General features: G+C 33.7%; 1 protein-coding gene across 3 annotated transcripts; it reads right to left on the minus strand.

The window, feature by feature from the left end:
* Positions 1-1,246: 1,246 nt before the first annotated feature.
* On the minus strand, positions 1,247-21,688 carry LOC141692692 (uncharacterized). Of its 3 annotated transcripts, XM_074497605.1 has the most exons (27): positions 21,531-21,688; positions 21,162-21,422; positions 20,399-20,458; positions 20,184-20,276; positions 18,408-18,636; positions 18,050-18,156; positions 16,688-16,750; positions 16,434-16,534; positions 14,040-14,134; positions 13,685-13,705; positions 13,495-13,590; positions 13,297-13,417; positions 13,035-13,214; positions 12,736-12,920; positions 11,805-12,076; positions 9,371-9,472; positions 8,480-8,656; positions 8,177-8,365; positions 6,122-6,363; positions 5,861-6,007; positions 4,735-4,954; positions 3,796-3,921; positions 3,578-3,715; positions 2,599-2,664; positions 2,343-2,522; positions 2,002-2,061; positions 1,247-1,513 (listed from the first exon to the last, which is right to left on the minus strand). In XM_074497605.1, the coding sequence occupies exons 1-27, from the start codon at positions 21,534-21,536 to the stop codon at positions 1,439-1,441; spliced, it is 3,612 nt and encodes a 1,203-aa protein (XP_074353706.1). In that variant the 5' UTR covers positions 21,537-21,688; the 3' UTR covers positions 1,247-1,438. The 3 variants fall into 3 exon arrangements, with proteins under 3 accessions (XP_074353706.1, XP_074353708.1, XP_074353707.1); XM_074497607.1 differs by lacking the exon at positions 2,599-2,664; XM_074497606.1 differs by lacking the exon at positions 21,531-21,688 and having other exon boundaries at positions 21,162-21,428.
* Positions 21,689-22,497: the final 809 nt, after the last annotated feature.

Consider the following 22,497-nt stretch of genomic DNA (forward strand, 5'->3'; position numbering starts at 1 on the left):
CCATGTATTTCGAGACATTCATAAAGCATAATTTCCTAAAAAAAATTAAATTTTTTTTGAATAATGTTTAAACTTTTTTTCAGAAAAAAAAATTAAAAAACATATTTTGGAGTTATGATTTAAAGAAGCATTGAAAACATGTCAAAAAATAATGTATAGGATTCATACATTATTAAGGGGTAATTTGTTAAATCTGAATAAATATACTTGATTGATTCAAATTTTTTAATGAATAATATATCTGAACATGAACGAATAATATCGTTTGATAAATAATTTTTCTGAACCATTTTAAAATAACACATTAAAATTTTATAATCTAGTAAAATATATTTATTACATCAAATTAGCAATCGTATTATTTCTACCAAGTGTCCTAATTATAATGTGGAATTCAACAAGATAGAATTAAAGTGTATTTTTGTTTTAAGCATTATTAATTAATGTTATGAGTAGTGCGTACCAAATTAGATATCAAAATTTGGTTCCCGGTGACTTGGCAATTTTGGATGCTTTTGTTGGTGAAATTTATTGAATGTGGGGTTCATTATTATTAATTGATTTGTAGCTAATCAGTCCACAACTTGGTATTTGTAATTCATTTTAAGTATAAATTTGGGGTCTCAAAAATTATTCTAATTTTTTATTTGATAAATATACAAGTTTTTGAGAAAAATAATATATTTTTTAATTAGTGCTAGCAACTAATATTTTCACGGTATTATATTGATATTTATAAATGATGTATGACAATATAGTAGAGAAGTACAGTCTACTAGTGCAGTACTAGAATTTTTAGCCCGAACCATTCAGGAAAAATGAACCATTCAAGTGAAAAAATATTGTAAACAAACAAGCTGGTTACATGAATCGGTCAGATAGCATTTCATTCAGCTAGGTTCAGTTGTAAACAAATGGACCCTAAGACTCATGTGCATAGCTCTTGAAAAGTATTTGTATTACAAGCGTAACTGCTCAACGGCTTGAAAATGCTACGGTCCATCAAAAGTGCACATAAGAGAATGCTCAGCTGTCAAGTCACTCCTGCAGAATTTGTGGTACTTGGAATTTTTAATTTGAATTGTGATATTCTAGAAAAATTTCAGTTTTGCTACTTTGTTTCTTCGCAGCATGCTTACACCTTATAAGTTTATTTAAATTCCACCATTTAACGTACCTGTAAGAGGCGGGCATTAATTTATATAAAAAGATATATGGATTTCTGAACTTGTGAAACACCGGGAAATACACATATAAACAATCAGTACTAGTTTTAACTTTTAAATAATGAATGTTTTGGTACATTTACAACAAAAACTCAGAGAAAAAGAAAAGCTATAGGCAAAATTATGGTACAAGTAAATGTCACGTCCAATCTCCGTAAACCAAAAAATAAATCCTCAAGCCGCATGGTTTCACTTCTCAATATCGAGCATCATCATGACTGGCTTACGTACAGTACAGGAACAAGACCTGCCGTTTTTCCATCCCTACCTGGACGTTTTTTCTTCACCTACAATAAGCATAACATCAAGACAAGTTAGCACATCATTAGGATACACGACTTCACTAACAGCTGCAGCATATTACTCATGGGTAAAATAATTAAATAGCACTCAGTTTGTTCTACAAAACTATAGCTGCAACAGAATGAATACTGCTCCAAGCTTGGCTCAAACACAACCCAAGAGTCTAGTAAGTAGAATCCACACAGTTAGCAAAAGCAATGATATATATACATGAATGTGTAATTTGTGTGTGTCTGGGTTTTTTTGCTTTGGTAGGGAGGGGATATCTAAGAAAAAGTTACATGTAACAGTATATCAGTATGACGTAAAAAGATCATATACAGCCTCAGAATCATAGTACATAATATGCATAGAAACTATCCAAGAGCAAGGTCTTTTAAGTCTTTGTTAATCTATATTATTCAATAACAAATATTAATGATTATCTATCTGCTTTCATTTGCCCGAAAACTTGCCAACAATGTATACTTACATAAAACCAGCCATCAACTTCATACTCAATTTCCACCTCTTCTCCTGCCGTTAGATTCAGCTGCATGGGGGAATAATTACAAAAAATGAACAATTTATAAATAAACAAATAGAGCACACGAAAATCACAAGAACCGATATCCGACAACTGTAATATTCACTGTACTAGTGGAGATCATTCAAAATGAACAGATGTCGCTCGAAGTGAAAATTAATCAACGACGGAAAAAATCAAACATCTAAAATTGAATTTCGATAAAAAAAAATATTCCCATACTTCAAGAACATGTGCTCTTGATAAGGTCAGCAGCCCACCACTATTGTCACTAAAAGTCAACTCACCTCATCATCACCACCAGCAGAGAAGTCATACAGCGCTGATCCATGTTGAGGAATTCCAGAAGAGACTCGCTCCTCATCTTGAGAAGACTCAAAGCTAGAAGAACCAGGCCCGGCTAAGGGATTTTCAAATGACTCGAATCTTCGCACAGGTGATGTATATGGAGGGGGTTCTTCACTTATCTGAAAGCAGTTGAAGCATTAGAGAATTTCACTGTCACATAATTTGACCATATATAACAAGTTAAGAGTTTTTAACCGGATCCCCATATAGCGAGGAACTACTTCCAGAGGGATTACTAAATCTGCTCGCAACTGGTTTTTCCTGTTATATACAACTCAAAGTGGTCAAAACTAATCTAAAAACCTACATTATTTTAGTAAAAAGTAATACCTCATACATACTTACGGTTTCCTGAGGGTATACTTGGTACTCTTTGGAAACTATGGTAGTATATAATATTTTTTGTTAATTGCTGAACAGGACAGTACTAGTCATATATATAATAAAACAGTGCTTGCATTAAAATAAAATTTTAAAATAATAATAAATTTGATAAGAACAAAAATAATAACAATATAATATTAATTAATAATAATACACACACATACTTAACACCATGGAAGTGTTCAGTAGCAACAAACACAGATGAATTGGGCATTGAATGTTATTAACAAAAAGTTCTAGAGATTATGATTCTTTCATGGGTGGCTATACAGCTTTAAAAAGATATTTTCAAAATTTTGCAAGATAAAAGAGAACCAAAAACTAGGAAGAAGCTTCGGCAAAAAAAAACGAGGAAGATGCAATAATCCATGTTCTCTATACAAAGTTCATCCGTTCGGCAAATGTCACAAAATGGGTTTTCTAATTCACCCAAATTTAGCGACATTTACTATTTTACATAAGGAAATACAGAAAAGAAAAACCAAATCATCATCAATTACGTTGAACTTTTTTTAGAGATGCAAGATCTTTACATATGGCTACAATGCAATTTTAGTTATTAATATTTCTTTTATAATATATACAACATATATATTATATATGTTGTATATATATTATATGTGTTGTAGGTGTAAGAAAAAAATCTAGAGCCCACCTAGCTACAAATGTACAAGCACGCACGCATCCAAATATATATACATATATATATAAGAATCTTTGTGAACAAATTAAGCTTAACAGTTAACACAGAGCGTACAATAATTAGCTGGAGTAAAAAGAAACTGCATACCGTGGATTGTGATGAACCATAGGCTGGCTTTGAACTGAACAATGAAGGGTAATTCATTCCACCAAAGTGAGAAGATATGGATGTCTCAACTGATCCTATTGAATCCGGGGATGAGGACCCAGACGACCTATCATCTTCCTGCAAATTCCAGAATATTCTGTTATGAGGACTTGATAACAATAAATTTATGGCTACATGGAAGGGATAAAAGATGATACCCCCAATTCTGTTGTCTCTAAGAGAGTCTTCGCCCACATATCATCATAGCTCATTGAAGGTCTAGAAGTAATGTTCTCCTCTACGTCCGGAGCATCAGTACCAGCCCCAGCAAGAAACTCGTTAACCTGGCATGAACCATTAGGTAAAGAGTCATTGGAAATCATTAGTGTTTCATAAAAATTCATTTTTCATCATACAAGTTGTTCCTCTCTCACCCACACTGTTCAGTTTTCTCATCATACATGTGTTTAATCCAGACATTTAACCCTCTTATAGTCATTTCCAAACTGTAATCTGAGGCTTCTGGACAACTTGTTTGAATAATACTTTGATTCTACTTCATAATATTCAAAGGGGATCAAGTCCATGTGATTAATTAGTAGCGAACAATCTTTTAAAAACAAATAGATATACAAGTATAAAAAACACTCTATGTGTTACATTTACATGCTGGGTTTTGTTTCCAAAAGACCAATAAAACAAATGATAATAACAACCAGGCATGATTACCTCTCAAGTCCCTTAAGTTTCTCCTCTCTGTCTTTTTAATTCTAAATAGGAAAATAGGTTATTTAAAAATTAGGTCAATGTAACTTGGGTCATTAATAGAAGTAATAAAAATAATTAATATTTTAAGAGATGGAAATTCATCAGCTGCATTTGTGGAGCAGTGATACACAGATTTTACAAGATGAGCCAGTATCACAGATGGTGTCATATTTTAACAAAAAATAATATACTAGAAGAGTTGCACCATTAGATGGTCCACTAGCAGAAGGATTGTTTACTTCTTATTAAAGTAGGAATACACTTGTTCAGTTTCTATGCAATTATTGCGCCTACAATTAAACAGAAAGAACAATAGGGAAAATCAACTTTTATCTTTAATTGACCACTTGAATAAATAATTAACTTTGAATAAGAACAGAATTCCTTACCCTATTCATTGCAGGAGCATTGTTTCCCCACAAACCATCATCTCCAAGGTTTGCTGCCCAAGCATTCACAAGGTCATCATCAAGGGAATCAGGATCAGCATGTGTTTCTTTAGTAGTTTCGTAAATAAGTTCAGAAATTCCAGTTGCCACAGCTGGATCATTCATCCCAGTTGACGCACTTATGTTGTACCGATTGCGATAAATGTCAATAAGTTTTGCACTGTTGTAATAACATAAACAAAAAACACAATGAGTTGTGTGACCAATAATAATAAACTTTTGCACCAAAAACTGATAACAATGACATGTGAACGGGGACACGGATACCAGACATAAAACAATTAGACATTTAATGTTGCTTAATGATTTATTTATAATGTTTTTGTACATATACATGATACAATATAGCGATTTCCCATGTAAAGCTAGGATCTAGACTTTATTTAAATCATGGAACTCCTAAATATTATATAAAGACTGATAATATAGATATAAAATGACATATCCTATGGGTTGAACAATACATCTTTCTAGGATTAAGAATTTATTTTAAAAAAAAATCACCCTAGACGGGCTTTTTATGCTTCCACAATTTCTTGTTCTGAAACCAAGTTCTACATCTATGTGAAGACACAAGAATAAATGTAAGAGAACTTACGAAAGACTGTACGAGGAATCAAGTAACATAGAAGGGCAAGGGAGAACAGTTGACCTAGACCAAAGGGGCTAGAGCCCCATTCCGCCCTACTTGTATTGTAGAAATGAATGATGCTAACTTTAGTGAGACATAATAACAAAACCTATTAAGTACGAAAAGAGCAAAGGATGATCATTGAACAAAATTTTGCCAATACCAATAACCTAATTTGTTATGTAATATGTATCTACTGTTTCTCGTATACGGGACCCATAGGCAATAAGAGTCCCCAAAGAGATCTCTAGCTACCAACCACTTGAGCTACTAAGTGCAATTTTATTATGTAATTATTTATTCGGGATCATTACAAAATGCAAACTCAAATCATCATGATCAAACCAAAACGGGAGTCCTAGATATCATGCAAATTTAAGTGAAACATTAAAATGTTCCAGATTAACAAGGAAATGATGCATGAAAGGGACATACCTTGTTGGCCCTAGTGGCAGATATTTTGCTCTTGGAACATAGCAGAACAGTGAGACAAGATCCAGCAACCGCTCATGGGTTTCATAGAGTTTCTTAAGTTCTTCATCTGTCCATTCCTTTTTTGCATTATCATGGTTCCTCATATCCCTATTAATTAAATTGGCCGTATCCAAGAAAAAAACAAGTTAATATTGTTATATTCTTTAATTTTTAACATCATCTTCATTGACCAAATTAGAATGAAGAAAATTCTACTCTTACTTGATCAATTCATCCTGCCCGCTGTACATTTCATCAAGGACCTTTATCATAGGACTTATTAGTGCTCCAAGCCCAGTACCACTAGCTCCTTGATCTTCCCCATTGCTGATGTGCATATCCGAAAACTGGGACTGCACACCACCCTGAGCTAACGTATGTAGGAATTCATAGATCTGTAATCTATATGGCTCCCCAGATCTTATTGCCATGGTTGTGAGAGCTTGAGCAGCTATAATGCGAACCTGCAGTTCACACACAAATTAGAGGAGAGAGTTAACCCCGGTTCAACATACATATATGGCATAACATGTCCCGTACAGAGAGCATATCCAAATTGTAAGAGTTAACATTGTCACAACTCTGTTCCGCAAGTAAAACATTTATAGAGCACATGGCAACACCTATTAATAGAGTAAGATGTTGCCAAGATATACAAAGTGAAACACACACACACAGTATATATAATATATCAATTCAAGGATCTATATGATGCACAAAGCACAATAAGAGATGACACGTATCTTGGCGGTGGTGCTTATAACATACATGTGGAACTAGAGTATCGATAAAGAGTGGAAATGAGTTCAAACTTTTTAATACAATCTATACGCACCAATACAACTTGGGTTCTACCAGCCCAACACAATCGTCCACGACAGTTACCATTCTCAAGCTACTTTTCTAAAAGATAAAATACCCCCACCCAAGGTTGTTAAGTCGACAAGTCGAGCCTCCACGCTCAAGTACCTTCAAATTGACTAGTCGACAAGTCGCCCGACTAGTCGTAAAAAGTCGACAAATAGTCGACATATATATATTTAGAATAATTATAATATATAATATGGGTTGGCACATGTCAATTTCATAATTCATCAAACTTGTATATATAGTGAACAACCCACATGTTCAGTGGATAGTGCATAGTTTTATTGTTCATCAAAAGTTAAAACGTGCTTAGGTAATTTAAAGATTTAAAATTGATGAAAATTAATTGAAGTTGGGAAAAAAAATTAAATGGATAAATTTTAAAATTTCATACCTGATAAAATAAATTTAAAACCTAAAAATCAAATAAAAACTCATCTTTTGTGTAAAAGAATGACAAATTTTTGTTTTTGAATAAAAGAAAAATTAAAATTCCTTTTTTCTATGTTCATAAGTAATGAAATAGAAAAAAGAAAAAAGCAAAAAAAGAAAGATTTAAAATAGTTTTTTTTATAAAACAGAATGAAAAACCGTACATGTACATATATATACAAAACATGTATATATAGACACGTACACACAGAGGAGGTATGAAGAAGAAGAGAGAAGAAGAAATAGAGAAAGAAGAAAGAGATGAAGAAGAGGAGGAGGAGGAGGAAGTAAGACAAAAAGAAGATAGAGATGAAGAACACCATCGATGGATCTATTAATCGCCGACGAGCCGGAATTCATAGCCGGATATAAGCCGCCATCGATGGATCTGTTAATTGGACATTAATACGTCGCCTTTGTAGCCGCCCAGGTTAGAATCGGGTAAGTCTTGGGTTTAAAAAACCCTATTTTGACTATTTGGGCCGGGTCGAGTTTTACCCATGGACGACAAAACAGAAAGTCGCTCCTCGACTTTTTCTTCCTCAGCGACTTGGCGACTAGTCGTTGACTAGTCGGCGACTAGTCCTCGACTTGATAACCATGCCCCCACCCCCTGCAGACAAATCAAAGTATCAAACCTTGTTACTCCATACCCGCACCATACTAAGCGGGCAATTATTTCCCGTAACTGCACAATTCCCCATTTTAACGGGGCGGGTGCCCATTCGGGGCGAATTAAAGACAAATTACCTATATATCCGCCCTATAATTACCCGTGCTGTCAAACGGCCCATAATTTATTTTAGTGGGGCAGCCAGGCAGGGATCCCCCATCCAGAAAAGGGTAGGGGTGGGTTACCCATCTACCAACTTCATTAGAATTTACAGACAACTCAGAAACTACATCTTCTACACAGCTATATCTGATGTTCATCTAGAAAGATACTAGACTCTGAAGGTAATATCAAATAGATGCTACCTCCCAGCTGCCACTAAAAGCACATCTTTGAAGTCGAGTGAGTGCACCAGCTAATGTCGGGTTCCGAGAACTGGCAGCAGCAACCATTTTATCGGCATCTAACATCATTAATGCAGTTCCAGGAGGGGTTGCAGACTCCCAAGCATATTCGGAAGCAGCATAATTTGCATTTTCACCAAGAAACCAGACCTACAATTTTAAACATGGTGATATAGAAAGATTAGCAACTTTTTCTCCATAACATTTCCACTTGCTCTAAACCCGGTCCGGTCATGATAGAGGTCATTGATTTAAGAAGCTTACTGCTGCCTGGACTAATCTTTGCAGTGCAAGTGCTGACTTCGGATCTGATGCAGAGACCCCATCAATTGACGTAATTCCCAACATCGAGCCAGGTTGTGGAGGTGGTAGATCAAGAACAATTGTGACTGCTTCAAGCGCCGTGTGTTTACCATCAGGACCAGCTCCAACAAGGCATGTCTGACAAATTAGATATTAACCTCATCAACAGATGACAGCAACTAAGATAAAATGAGAATGTATGATGCAAATTAGTACACTGCAAGGGTGTAAACTGTGAATAAGTAGTTTCATCCTAAAGGGTGTGAATAAGTAGTTTTATCCTAAGATGGAGTTATTTTTGCAATACTTGGAGAATAAACGGGCTACATTTATTTAGTTTGGAGGTGCCTGAACTGGGTATATCCCTCTTTCCAAACTATCATATCAAACTTGTTTAAAGTTTCAACCACCAGCCCCAGCCACTGTCTGAGGATGCTGATTAAGAGAATTTTAAGCTGGAGCCCGTAGAATTACATAACAATGCAGATGCAGTTCAAAAAATTCATGCTACTTCTAAGAAGAAAAGTCAATGCCCAGTCATCTTTTTAACCGGAGACATCATAGAGAGAATGGAGGTATACGGAAAACAATATCTAGTTATCGGGAATCAAATTATATCAGAAATATTGGTACTTAGATGTAATCAGATGATAAGTAATCTGTATATAAAGCTTAACAGCCAGAAGCCTGCCACTGCCGTCAATATTGAGGCAATATGGAGTAGTCCTTTACACGTAAAGATACAAAATTAAAAACAAGCAAGCCTTTAATAAAAAAGAAACACAAAGTGGGATAATAACAAAAAGAAATAATAAAGGGGTTGATAGTATACAAAAGTGAGAACAGACATACTTTCCACAGTAGTTGCAATACATCAGCATCAATTTTTCCCGGAACTTTAGTAGCAAATATTCTAGCAATCTCAAGAAGAGTGACGGCCATATCTGGAGTAGCCTATTATAATACAGCGGAAAGAGGAACATGAGAAGAAGTAAAGTATAGTTTAATAATAACTAAAGTTTACAATAAAGTCTGTTTTTATCATGTTTCGGTACATAAAGAATGCAACAAAAAGATTGGCATTACACAAGTTCACAATAATCTTCAAATTGACAATTAAAAAAGTCACTGTTATACAAAGCATGGTCTAATACTCTATCTAAAACACAAAACCTGCACACACCCAGGTATGCATACAATATTTCTACCTGCAACCTCTTTGCAACACAGCTGTAGATATATGCCAGGAATTCAGGCACCGCAAGGTCTGAAAGTCTGAAATATATAATGCTGACAATCAGTTTCTGCCTACTACAAATCTGTCCTATCTTCTGGTGTTCTGCAAGCATTCGCGGAACTAGCAACTTCTATCAAGGTGCCTTAAAGTCTATTTTCAGCATGAATGATTCAGTTGATTTCAGGTCCTCTTTCTAATATATCAAAATCATAGTGGTAAATTTTCTGTACTTTTATATCCTGAACTTGCATAGAATTAAATCCTGGCAAAAACAATCGGCAACATAGGAATTTTAAATGACTTGGATCCAATTGAATATCGTGTTGCAGGGCCTAGCCAACACATCATGATAAAACTGAAAAAGAATCTTGCCACTCTCACATGCACCTAATTTTGTAAAGAAATCAACTTAGTTTCTGCTGCTAACAGTGTTTCTTCCAAGATTTCTGTAATGACACCATTTATTTAAACCTGATATCCTCTGTCCAGTTAATGTTAAATACAAAGGCAGGTTCCTTATAAAACTCAGACATGACAATCAGAAAATCGTAGAAAGACCATCTCCAACCCAATTACAAATTTGTACTTCTACACCATTTTAGTGTAAAATTCCTCTCCAACCCAACTCTAAATCGTACACCATTTTGGTGTTAACCAAATTTGGTGTCCCACCAAATTTTTAGAGTTTTTGTTTATTCCAACATTACCCGTTCACTCCTGACCTAAAACAAAGTTATTCCATTTGTATCCTACAGTACCAACTATTTACTATTGTACTTTAACAATAAAATAACCTATATAGTACAAGAATGGTGTGAAATTTAGTGTATGGGGGTTGGAGTTAAATATGAAAATAGTGTAATTTTTACACCATTTTGGTGTGAAATTTTTACACCATTTTGGTGTAGAAATCACACCAAAATAGTGTGATGCACTGTAGATGCCCTAACAATAAAAAACTGATTTTCACCCTAAAGGTGGTTATGAAACTGCCAAAATATCCCAACTCAAAAGGGTGGTATTCATAGAAGTCATGTGTACATTGAAGTGCACGATTTTCTATATGATGAGTGCAACAACAAAATATACTTCTTTAAGGATTCAAAACCTAAGCCCCTGGACAACTATAATTTTTGTTCAACGGATATATAACTCAGGTTCAACATCATTTATTAAACAATAATTAAAATTTTATTGAATACACAAATTAATTTTTTAATAACCTTCTGGGGTTCACCAATACCAAATTAGGGTATAAAAATATGAAATCTTATTTGTTTAATACAGGGGTATTGAGTATGTTGAACCGTAGTTGAATTTTTGTTGAATATATATATTATATAATTCTCAATTATTCTTCTGGGGTTCAACAAAGGGTATACAAATATGAAATATTATTAATTATTATTTAATAAATGATGTTGAACCCAAGTCATATATGTGTTGAACAAAAAAAGTTTGCAAGTTTGTATCTTAGGACAGTTTGTACCGGAACTCAACCCCATGTATAAATGTCTTTTCTTTCACTAATGACCAGGGACCAGATAATAATAATTACAATACAAGAGCGAGGTAATACATGATCATAATCCAATATATTGCACAATCTGAACTTTTGGATGTCGTTGTATTGAATGACAGCCAAACCATGTAAATCCAACATCTTGGTCTTAAAGATTCAGTGATCAAGATTGCTGAGAGAAAGAGAGATCAGACAACGGAAAAGTAAAAAGAAACATACGCATTATGGTCCCCGTGTTTTTAATTTTCAGAGACAGCCGCTATTAGGGCGTAAAAAGAATAAAGTCTCCTTACTAGACCAGAATATAAAATGGCAACTGCTACTAATGTTACAAGTTCTATAAATGAAGTTATAAGCTAAAAAAATCATCAAAAACAGCAAATTTCCTATAATATGAAATATAGAGTAAAACACCAATGATTAATCTCCAAATAGTAATATATAGATTATGAAACAAAGTTGAACTATCAAAAAAAACATATGAAACAAAGTTATTAGAAACAAATCTAATAAAACCTTTAAAGTACCTTAAAGCGAGCATGCAAGGTGAGTAAAACATCATTCAATAGAGTTGCTGGCCAAGCAGGATCAGAAAGCTCAGAGGCAATTATTGATTTTAGTTCATCAAAGGATTCATGTGGACTTTGCATCCATATCAAAGCTTTAATAACCATTGCACGAACGTATACACATTCACATGCTACAGTTGTCCGCACCACCTCCATCAATGAGGCTAATAAGCTGGAAACTGTTTCCTTCCCACTGGTGCCATTTGACATAGAAGGAACCTTCCGGTTAGCTGGAGGAAAAGATATGAGATTAAAAAACAACAAATAATGAAGATGAATATAAAGCAAGGTAATTGATTATTGTAATTGTTTGCAAGGACAGGAGACCTGCGCATGTGCCTATCTGAGCATATCTGTAGTTTTAATATATGTGAATGTTTTATTTTTATCTTTATTAAGCAAAAAAAAATATTAATATCAGAATGAGTAAATAACCGTTCCTATCCACCATTCAACTTTTTTGACACAAAAGGAACTATTGCACGTGCATAGGATTATTTAGTTAACTGTTGGTGACCAAAACAAACATCATTTCACATAGTATTATGTAACTTACAGAATTAAGAACTGTCCTCAAACATAATTACGAAGGAAACATCAAATCAGTTTAATCTTGCACCATGGGACAAAAAGAACAAATTATAATCAGAATTTCTAGTCTTGCGGTTTGAACAAGGGAAATGCTAACAAGGACACCTTGTTCACCATAATCAGAGATATAGAAGACTATCCCTAGCATTGTCGCCTATTGGGTACCCATCTTTTTGGTAACAAGAGGTTTACGGTTCAAGGCTCAGTGAAGACGCGTGTGTGAGTAATTGAATATTTATATATCTAGAATTGACCATTACCAATCATATATATGTGTGTATATGTCTAGAAGAGTTACCATCATAGGCAGTTTCATTAATATCTGAATCACTATATTCAGAATAAGTATTGATATTTTCTCCTTCATCAAGATCCTGTAAACCTACAGCAAAAGCAGCGGCTCTACTTTTCCCCATCTCCTGTACAACTCTTGCTGCAGCATGAAGTACAGGTCGGGAGAAACTGCGGAAAGAACTCTCCAGCCTGAAGCATTAGTCAGTGATATAATAATGTTAACATCAACCAAAAAAAAACAATAACAACAAAAACCACATTTTTTTACTAAGAAAAAAGTAAACAGTAAATAAAAGTGTAAACCTTCTCATTACAAGTTTGATCAAGAGTTGGGGCCGTCTTGTCTTCTTTGCTTTATCTTTGGTGGGCTTTGGAGGAATAGCATCTTTGGTTTCTATATTAACATCCTTTGCAGAAGGTGCATCTGGGACCTTAAGAATTTCTCTGGTCAGACGATACCAACCACCGGCACGTTCCTCAGTCCTGTAGTGGAACAATGCAGAATGAAATTTTAAACCCTTATTTCTTAACAGCTGAAACATGTGAAATTGAGCACAAAGACTACCTTTCCGCATTATCAAATTTTCCCAGTACACAAAATATAGCCTCAAAACAAACTCTTTCACTAGGATCAAGGAGCAGTTGATAAAGAAGAGAATTAAACTGAGACTTGATGTCCGGTCTTTCTGTACAAATATAACACTTTAGCATTTACAAACAACTATATCCTTCTTAGAGAAACTACTTTGTTAACGATAAATACCATCCAGTGCCCGAGCTCTAGAAATTGAATAGCACAACCTAGCAAGTGCAACTCTAGCAAGAACATCATGCAAATGAAGAACATCATGCAGAGCTCCTGATACAGTAAAAACCCTACACACGTTAGTAACAACTAGTGAAGTAGCAAGGACATTAATATATGGCACAAGTACTAAGGCTATCACATATACCCCCAGGTTGAACAAGCTTTCCTGCACAAGAAAATGAAAATGAAAATGAAAAGATTAGATAGCTTAAAAACATATATTAATCCACTAATGGCATTTTAGAGATATATTATTTAGAGTAATAACTAATGCATGCATATATAATGCAACTGCAGATGACTACTATAGGGAGGAAATCCATTAAACCAATAATTATAAAGTTGCATGCACTGACCACATAAAACATAAGGGCAGATAGCAGATGTACAAATGTTCTTTTTTCACTTTTACGTAGGGAATAAAAATTGACTGGGCTTCAAGCAAGCATAAACTGTTAAAATTTTCTAGAATAGGAAGCTTTAATAAATGGTCAAAATACCCAATGACATTGCAACTGCATACGGATCCAAAGCTGCCAGCTCAGATATCATCTCTAAAGAATGTCTCACAGCCAGTGGATCAGCAAAAGTTACCCTGAAAGAGCATAAGAATTACTAAAAAACAAAATCATTTGAAGTAGAAAAGCAGTTGAGTCGTGCTGTAAATACAATGCAAAATTAAAAGTTTGCTCTTTATCTCATTGTTTAATAAGAGGCCATCTAAGTGATTGACCTAATTTAGGCCTCTAAAAAGACCCATCATGACTAACATTGCATTTGAATAACCAATATAATTTTGTGAAACCATATCCGAAGTAATATCAGTTTGAAAGACCAAGACCAAAGGAACAATGATCAACTTTATATCAAAAAATAGTTATTACATAAAACTATGGACATTAATAGAAAAGAAACACTTCCTCCATTCCTAATTAAGTGTCCTTTTTAAGTAAACTTCAGTCAAATTGACTAAACTTTTGACCGTAACTTTACAAATATTTATTAACGTTTCGATGTTTTAGAAACTTGGACATGATAATACATGGAATATAGTGTCGTATGTATATATATCTATTACTAAATAATTACAAACAAATTTTATGAAAAAATTAAGGTCAAAATCTGGTCAATTTGATTGAAATTAATCAAAAGGACATTTAAATAGGAAAGGAGAGATTAAATTTTATAGAGAGACAAATAAACATTTCTAGAGGAACATAGAGCATGTGAAATTCAAAAAAAAATAGTTGGAAGAAATACAACTTGCATGTCTAAAAAACATCTGAGACAGCTACTCTATTTTATACCCCCCCCCCCAAAATATGGCTTTAGAAGAAACGCGCGAGCCAGTGGTATTCAATTACATCATATCTCATTTGAGATGGACAAACTCTCCATATAAGGGTTGTTCTCCTATATATCACGAAGTGAGACATGCCTCTTTGATGCAGGACAAAAATAAAAAACATGATAAAAAAAGATAGATATTTGTTGATTAACCACAAAAAATCCAAAAGCCTAAGGTGATCCAACCGAAGAAGAATCACTATCCCAATGGGTTAGGATTGCAACCCATAACAAGAGAGAACAATCGCAATTCAATAGTGACCACAGTCTCCTTAATTATAAAAGATTACATCTTATATAGGAGTAAATCCCTAAACTTAACCACCACATAAAAACTTTAATAAATAAGATAATCCTTTTATTGTTCTACTACTATAATCTAGAATATTCTTAATAATCTATTCATTTGATATAAATAATATCTGGTAAATTTCAATCAAATCTATTCTTAATCAAAAACATAGATAAATACAAATTAATATTTTAATTCCTTGTTCCACATCACTCTTGACTTGTATAAGGTAATAGACCCTAATGAGACAATTTAAAGTCTTAAACAACTTATCGAGTAGATAAACCAAGTAACATATAATCCGTCGATCACTCCATCCACACAACAAATTCCACACACTGCATTTTATATTTAGATAAATATCTAAAATAAACATGTCATAACTTATATAGCAACAACTTATCAGGTGAATATAGTCAGAAACCAAGGGCAGTCGCCCCTTAAAGCATCAGAACAGAAAATATTGTTAAACTTATATGTATGTGACTGTTATTCTTTAAGTGAAATGGGGGCACTTCAATTAGAAAACTACATAGAAAAGGATGCTTTTGAATTTTGATACTATTGACAATAAAGAAATAACAAAAAAATAAAGGGTTAAAACCTAGAAATTGTTATTGTATATAGTTGAGACTGATTTAACTAACATGAACATGACGTTTAGTTGTTACTTATTAGAAATATTTAATTTAAAATTAGACACATACAAATAGGGTCACCTTGGACTACAAACTTTTAGATTACAAACTCAACTTTCAGGATTCACCAAAACAAATTAACCTAAGCTTTGTTTGTAAAACAGTAAAGCAGTATACACTAAAATATGTATATAATTCACTAAAATACATTACAAATACTATTTACCAAGGTTGTAGGCCATTTCGTATTTATAATTGAACATGAGCCCTAAATATAATCTTTTTTTCTGACTGGAACCTGTGACACACATTACTTACTGCCGTCCGTGATCTTTGAAAAGGAAATTGCTATATATTATACACATAAACAGCAAAAAAATCTTAATAGGAAAATTTGACCTACGTTGATCCAAATTTGGAATCAGAAAATAGAACTAACTTTGGGAGACTCTGGTAATCTCGAGTAAAATGAGCAAAATCTAAGAATAAATTAACACCAGAAAGGGTATCTTATACTTGTTTTTAGATAGGTAGTAGAGTTGTACATTACTGACCAAGAGTGCTTATACATGACATGCCTAGATATCGCAAACTTAAACAAATAGTAATAAACTAACCCTTGCACAGCACGATGAAGAAATGCTGGATTTCCTGGATCCAGAGGAAGCCTTCTCAAGGCGCTTAGGGCAGCATATTGCAGATTACTTCGAATAATAAACTGACAATCCAGTGCAAGAAAAAGATATTACAAATGAAATACCTTATTAGAAAAAAGCATGTTAACACAACTGTAAATAATAATAATACAATTACAGGTAATTTAAAAAACAAAATCACAACATAAAATTTAACAGATTATTTCTACAGTTACCTCTTTATCGCCACCTTTTGTCCCAAATATGCCTTTCTTGCGCTTCTGAGGTCCATCAGCAACCTGAGTACCCAATTAAATGTAGCTAAGACATAGTTTTGGCACGCAAACTAGTAAAACAAGTATAAAGTAACACAGTACAATCAATAAGAAAAAAAGGTACAAGTTGAAATGAATTTATGAGATGACGATATCCTACTAAAAAAATTAACTAAAACGTGCATGTGTACAGTCTGCACATTTCAGAATATTGTAAAATCTATCATGGTCAAACTAGAAGAATACTGTAGCATGGCAAGAGAGATTTGTCATGTCATCCTTGTCAAAGATCTGCTTAAAACTTGTATACAAGAAACGGCAAGTAGTACGAGTAGCAAATGCAATTTTCTCTCTTACAAATAATATTACCAACAGGTGAGCCTCTGCATATAATCTTCTGAATGTTATGGGCATTCAGGTGCTCTGAGGTTATGTCAATGCCATATAAACTAGCTATCAGCCATAATAAATATACTCTCTATGAGTGCATCTATACATACGTATTTTTTGATATATAAACTCCTGTACATGCAATAATTATATTAAAATCTATGCCCTTCCGACAAAAAATTGTTAAATTCTAAATATGTAAGAGATATATAAAGTCCAAAGCACTGACAGAGTTAAGGGGTTCTCGGGGAAGTCACACCTCCAAAGTTCGATCTATTTATAAAGGTATAACATTTCTTAAAAACATATTTTGGTTTTAATGTGTAAATATTTAGAAGTTCAAGTTAAATTTCCTAAATTATTTCAAAACAATATAATTTTGTGTTATGTCCAAAGCTACCATAAGCAAACAAAGTATATCCCTCCGTTTTTTATGTACATAGAATTCAACAAAATGAGCAATTTTTACTGAGTATTGGCTCAGGCATGAGCATAACTTGCAAGTAGACGCTTACATGTCCACTGCATAATAGGCAAGATTAAAACAATAATATTATATATACTATATCAACATTCAACAAATAAAAAAGTTAACTAAATTATACTTACAAAGGAAGAAACAATGTTCATAATCCCTCTGTTTTTTTTATATGACGTTTGACTTTTTTGCACACAATTCTAAGTCCTCTGACTGCACAGATAAAATAATATTTTGAAAAATTTTGTTTTTGTAAATTGAAGTTTTAGTTATATATTTTTATTCACAAAAAGAAAAAATTGAAAATTATTATTCCAACTATGCGGTCAAAGCACTTAGAAGTGTGTGCACAAAATTCAAACGACATATAATAAAAACAGAGGGAGTAATATGGCAGCAACATTGTCTAACTACACACAAGGCACCATGAAGATGTAAAAATTGCACATACATACCTTATCAAGAATACCAAACACGATTTCGTACAACCTGGACAGAATTTCAGAGTTACTTGAAGGAGCATACGAAAGAGCCTTCAACGCCTGAAGTCTTCGAGCATGAACTTAATAGACAGAAGATGGCAAAAGTAAATTTAGTCAGGCTTGGACAAGAGTGATTGCATTAATCTCAGAAGTAATAACTTATACTATATTTTATCTATTTCACAACACAAATATCCATAGAATATTTACAATCAATGCACCAAATACAACTAGATTGAGAATAACAAGTTTTCTAGGATGCACTTCTGTAGTATAAATCCTCCACTATCGCACTAACGAATGGAAAAATAGCGAAAGGGAGTTCCATTACATTCAACATCAGCATTTAAGGCCTCCACAGTAAGTCGTTCCACTATTCGAGGCGCCACATCAGCTCGTGTTACGCCTCCACCGGCATCAATGTCAGCTCTAGCATCCCAATTTGGTGTAGGAATTCCACCACCAGGAGTTAAACCTTGTGAACCAGGATCTCCTAATATTCTGGCCAAGTAATAATAGACATATCGTAGAACAGTCCTATCTTCACATTGCTGGTCAAGCTACATAATGAAAACATTATTTAAGTCAAAAAATTTACAAAACCCTCTGTACGGTTCAATTTTGTTGAAACGTAAGATTTCAGTCTTGCATTAAATTGTCTTCCTCAATAACTCAGGCATTTAATAAAAATTATTTGTAAATTTATGTTGAATAATATTTGTTGTATCATACGATCATGTTGGGGTCTTGTTCCGACACCTTAAGATTTTAGAGCGACTGGTTACTTAACATGATACCAGAACTCGGTTTAGGAGGGGACTTGGGTTCGAGTCCTCCCACCCCCGTTTATTTACTTCAAATATTCGTTGTTGGTATTGCCTATATTATTCGGACTCTTCATTTTATCATCGAGTACCCGTGTCGGACCCTTGACACCTAAACATGGATACTCAGATTTGGACAATTATTTTAAGGCAAAAACATGTATATTTTTTCAAAATGTTGTCGAGTCCGATATTTAGACATGTATCCATGTTGGGCACTTCTAACCGAGTCCGAGTAACATAGGGTATTGCTATTAATTATATTTTTTGTTAGGATTGCTACTGGTTATAATGGTTGTTGTCGATCGTAGAGATACGCATCGTACTTTGTACGATTGAGTGAGTGTGACTGGTTACTTGACAATTTAAAAGCTTACTGGTCACGGATTCATATAGCTTACACTCGGCTAAAAATGTAAATGTGGCAACTAGAGCATCACAATTGGCCTCGGACATGTTTTATGCCCATGAAAACAAAGGTGCACCTAGTGTTAGAGTTAGATTTTCACTTTCCATTTCCCCTATATTTAGAGATATATTTACCACCAAAAAAAAGTGCCATTTCAGATTCATGTAAAAGGATTGAGCTATACACCTAAAGAACAAATGGATGCACCTACATCATGCAACATTTTACATAGTAAGCTGAGAATAAACAATTGCAGTATATTTGGAAATTCGTTCTCTCGGAGAAAGAAATTTTAAAGGAAGATGAGATATATCGCGTAAAAAATCAATGTGCACATTTTCTAGTCGATGAAGACTGCATTTTTGCATCAACTCAAGGCATAGATCTCTCTGATTAAATTATAAGTGACTGATGATATGTTAGGATATATACGGTGTAAAGATATAATCAATTCACACAAGAAACTTGCACTATTTGAGATTTGATTCTAAGGCTCTGTTTGGGATTGCTGTTAAAAATTGTTGTGTTGTTAGAAAAAGTGTTGCTGAAAAAAGTGTTGTTATAAAAATCAGATGACTGTTTGGTAATTTTTTGATAAGTATATGTTTTGATGCAAAAAATTAAAAATAATAATGTTTTTTTAAGGTTTCATGGTAAAATCAGCATTTGCTTCCCGCAACAGCTGAAACCGGCTTTTTCTAAAAGCATGGGGGGACTTACTTTCTCTAAGAGCAGCTTTTAGGCCAAAAGCACTTTCCCGAAAAGTAGGTTTTAAATTTTACCAAACAGTTTTTTACCGGCTTTTTAGCGAAAAGCTATTGTTGCTGCAGTAGTTAGGTTGACACAAAACAAATAAAACCAAACAATAACGTACCATAAGCAAAGATGGTGCTAACGAGGGATCAACAGAATTGTAAACGGCAAGTTTGGGAAAAACGTGATGGACTAACTGCTTCTGTGAACTTTTCTGCATTCAAAAACATAGCAAAAAAACATAAACAGTAACAAACACAAGGTAAATAACTTAAAATCTTAAAATCCATTTATGAAACAGTATGTACTGAATCAGGAGTCGAAATGACAGCATACTTGATCTGAACTAGCAGCTAGCTCGTGAATACTCCTTGCAAGTTGTGCATAAGATACTGGCTGTACATATAAATGAGCTTGTATTAGATATGCAAACTAAGATTATTCATTCACAAATCAGTTAACTGTAACCTTCCCCTACTAATCCAAATCAAGCAAATAAAATCACGGTAAAATTTCCGGCAACAGTCTGTTCAACAGTCGATAGCAGAAATACAATCAAAAATGTTGTAAATGAACATTATGGGTCACGATAAAACAATCACTACGAGTAAAGTATAAAGCTCCTCTATTGGTCCAAATTATGCACATATCATATAGTAAAATTGCCAAAAACAATCTATTTAACAATCATTAGGGACAGCATAATGAAAAATGCCATACTTAAGTTAATAATTCTATATAAAATATACAAACTGCAATACTAAATAATAATTTAGTAATGTAGGTTTGCTTCATTAATTTATATCACGTGCATGTCTAACAGTAAAATTGCAAGCGACAATCAATTAGACAATCAATAACAGAAATATGACCAAACTAGCTTTGCATAAGCTGTTAAGTTAGAATTAGGTATAAAAACTTAAATATGGCGTACACAAATAATTTAATCCTAATATTCCTCTATCGATTTCGAAAAATGCGGCATAGCGCAATTTCATCTACTGATTCAAATTAAGCACGTATCATACAGTAAAATTACTGACCAACAACAGTGAACGGAAACAGTATAATCCGAAAAATCGACTAAAAGTAACTAAACCTTCTTTCTCTGTTTCTGCTTCTGAGGCAATATATTAGCTCTAACTGGATTCAAAGCAGCTTTCGCAGCCGATATCGTATCACTCTGGATCTGCATCAAAGTGCCTTTCTTCGATTTCCGATCCGACGCCGGTTTCGAAGGTCCGGTATTAACAGGAGGAAATGCCGCCGGAGAAGCTGCCGGAGAAGAAGACGCAGGTGGAGGCGCCGTCGGCGTAGGATCCGAAGTGATGAGATCCATCAACGTCGTCCCCGAAGAGTCCTGCATAATCAATCAATATATAGTTAATGATGAGTGTGTGTATATTTACTTGAATTGTACTGATCTGGGGTTTAAGAAGAGATCTGAGAGCGGAGAAAATAGACTTACCGCCATTGAATTGGTGTGAGTTGTGAACTCGGTGGATCAACGCTTTGAAAATGAGTGAGTTGGTTGTTATTTCACTCCCAACTTACTTTTTCTTGTCCGAAACGGGTCGGGTCGTCACTGCTATGGGCGTTCGTCGACCGTGGAACAACGATATGCACTTCCGTAAATTAATTAATCTTGTTTTGTTCTTCTGTCTAGTAATATTTTCTAATTTTTTATAAAAAAATATTAAAACGGTAGGAAAATTGGATATTTTTTAACTTAAATTACTGATTACTGTATGTATAATCAAACTTGAAAAATATAAATTCATTTAAATATTATTAACTTTGTATCAACTGGTTTGGTATTTTCATATTAACTAGCTCTATAGCCCGTACAATGAACGGGCATGCTCTAAATTGGGTGAATCGATATTATTTTAGTTATTCTTGTTGATAATATTTCATGTTGTCCCCTTCCTAATGATGATGGATTTATTTGTGTATATGAGTAGATTTTTATTGTGATGACATTGGTGTACAATTGACGTAGAGACTTGTAGTGGCATTTCTTGTTTTTTAGACGATCCATGGAAGTTTTTAGAAATTTTAGTAATTTTACATAATATAGTTGTTTGTTTATATAAGATTTTGTTCTATAATTGTTATTTGAATTTTAGTATTCTTCAATTTTAACTTCCGACCTCATTAACTATTTCCCGTCTCTCAAAAAATATTAATAAATCAACATCTTTCGGCATACTAGGCGCTTTCTGGTTGTATTTCATATGTAAACTTTACCAAAATTATTTATTTTAGTTAATATTATCCGTTCATGCCATAATGACGCAGTAAAATACCAATTTAAACCAACATTATCATATATATTATGAATTATGAAAACCATAAGTTAAAAGTTTTTTTACATAAATTCACATATACATATACATATATATATATGTGTATATATATTATATATACATATA

This window comes from Apium graveolens, chromosome 10 (assembly GCF_009905375.1).
Source record: "Apium graveolens cultivar Ventura chromosome 10, ASM990537v1, whole genome shotgun sequence".
NCBI lineage: Eukaryota > Viridiplantae > Streptophyta > Magnoliopsida > Apiales > Apiaceae > Apium > Apium graveolens.

Bases quoted from the DNA above. Each gene is read 5' to 3' on its own strand.
- LOC141692692 (XM_074497605.1), bottom strand. The intron at 8,366-8,479 runs GTAAGCTTCTTA...TTAAAATTGTAG, and splicing joins AAAGATTAGTCCAGGCAGCA to GTCTGGTTTCTTGGTGAAAA. The intron at 2,665-3,577 runs GTATGCAGTTTC...TGTATATAACAG, and splicing joins ATGGTTCATCACAATCCACG to GAAAAACCAGTTGCGAGCAG.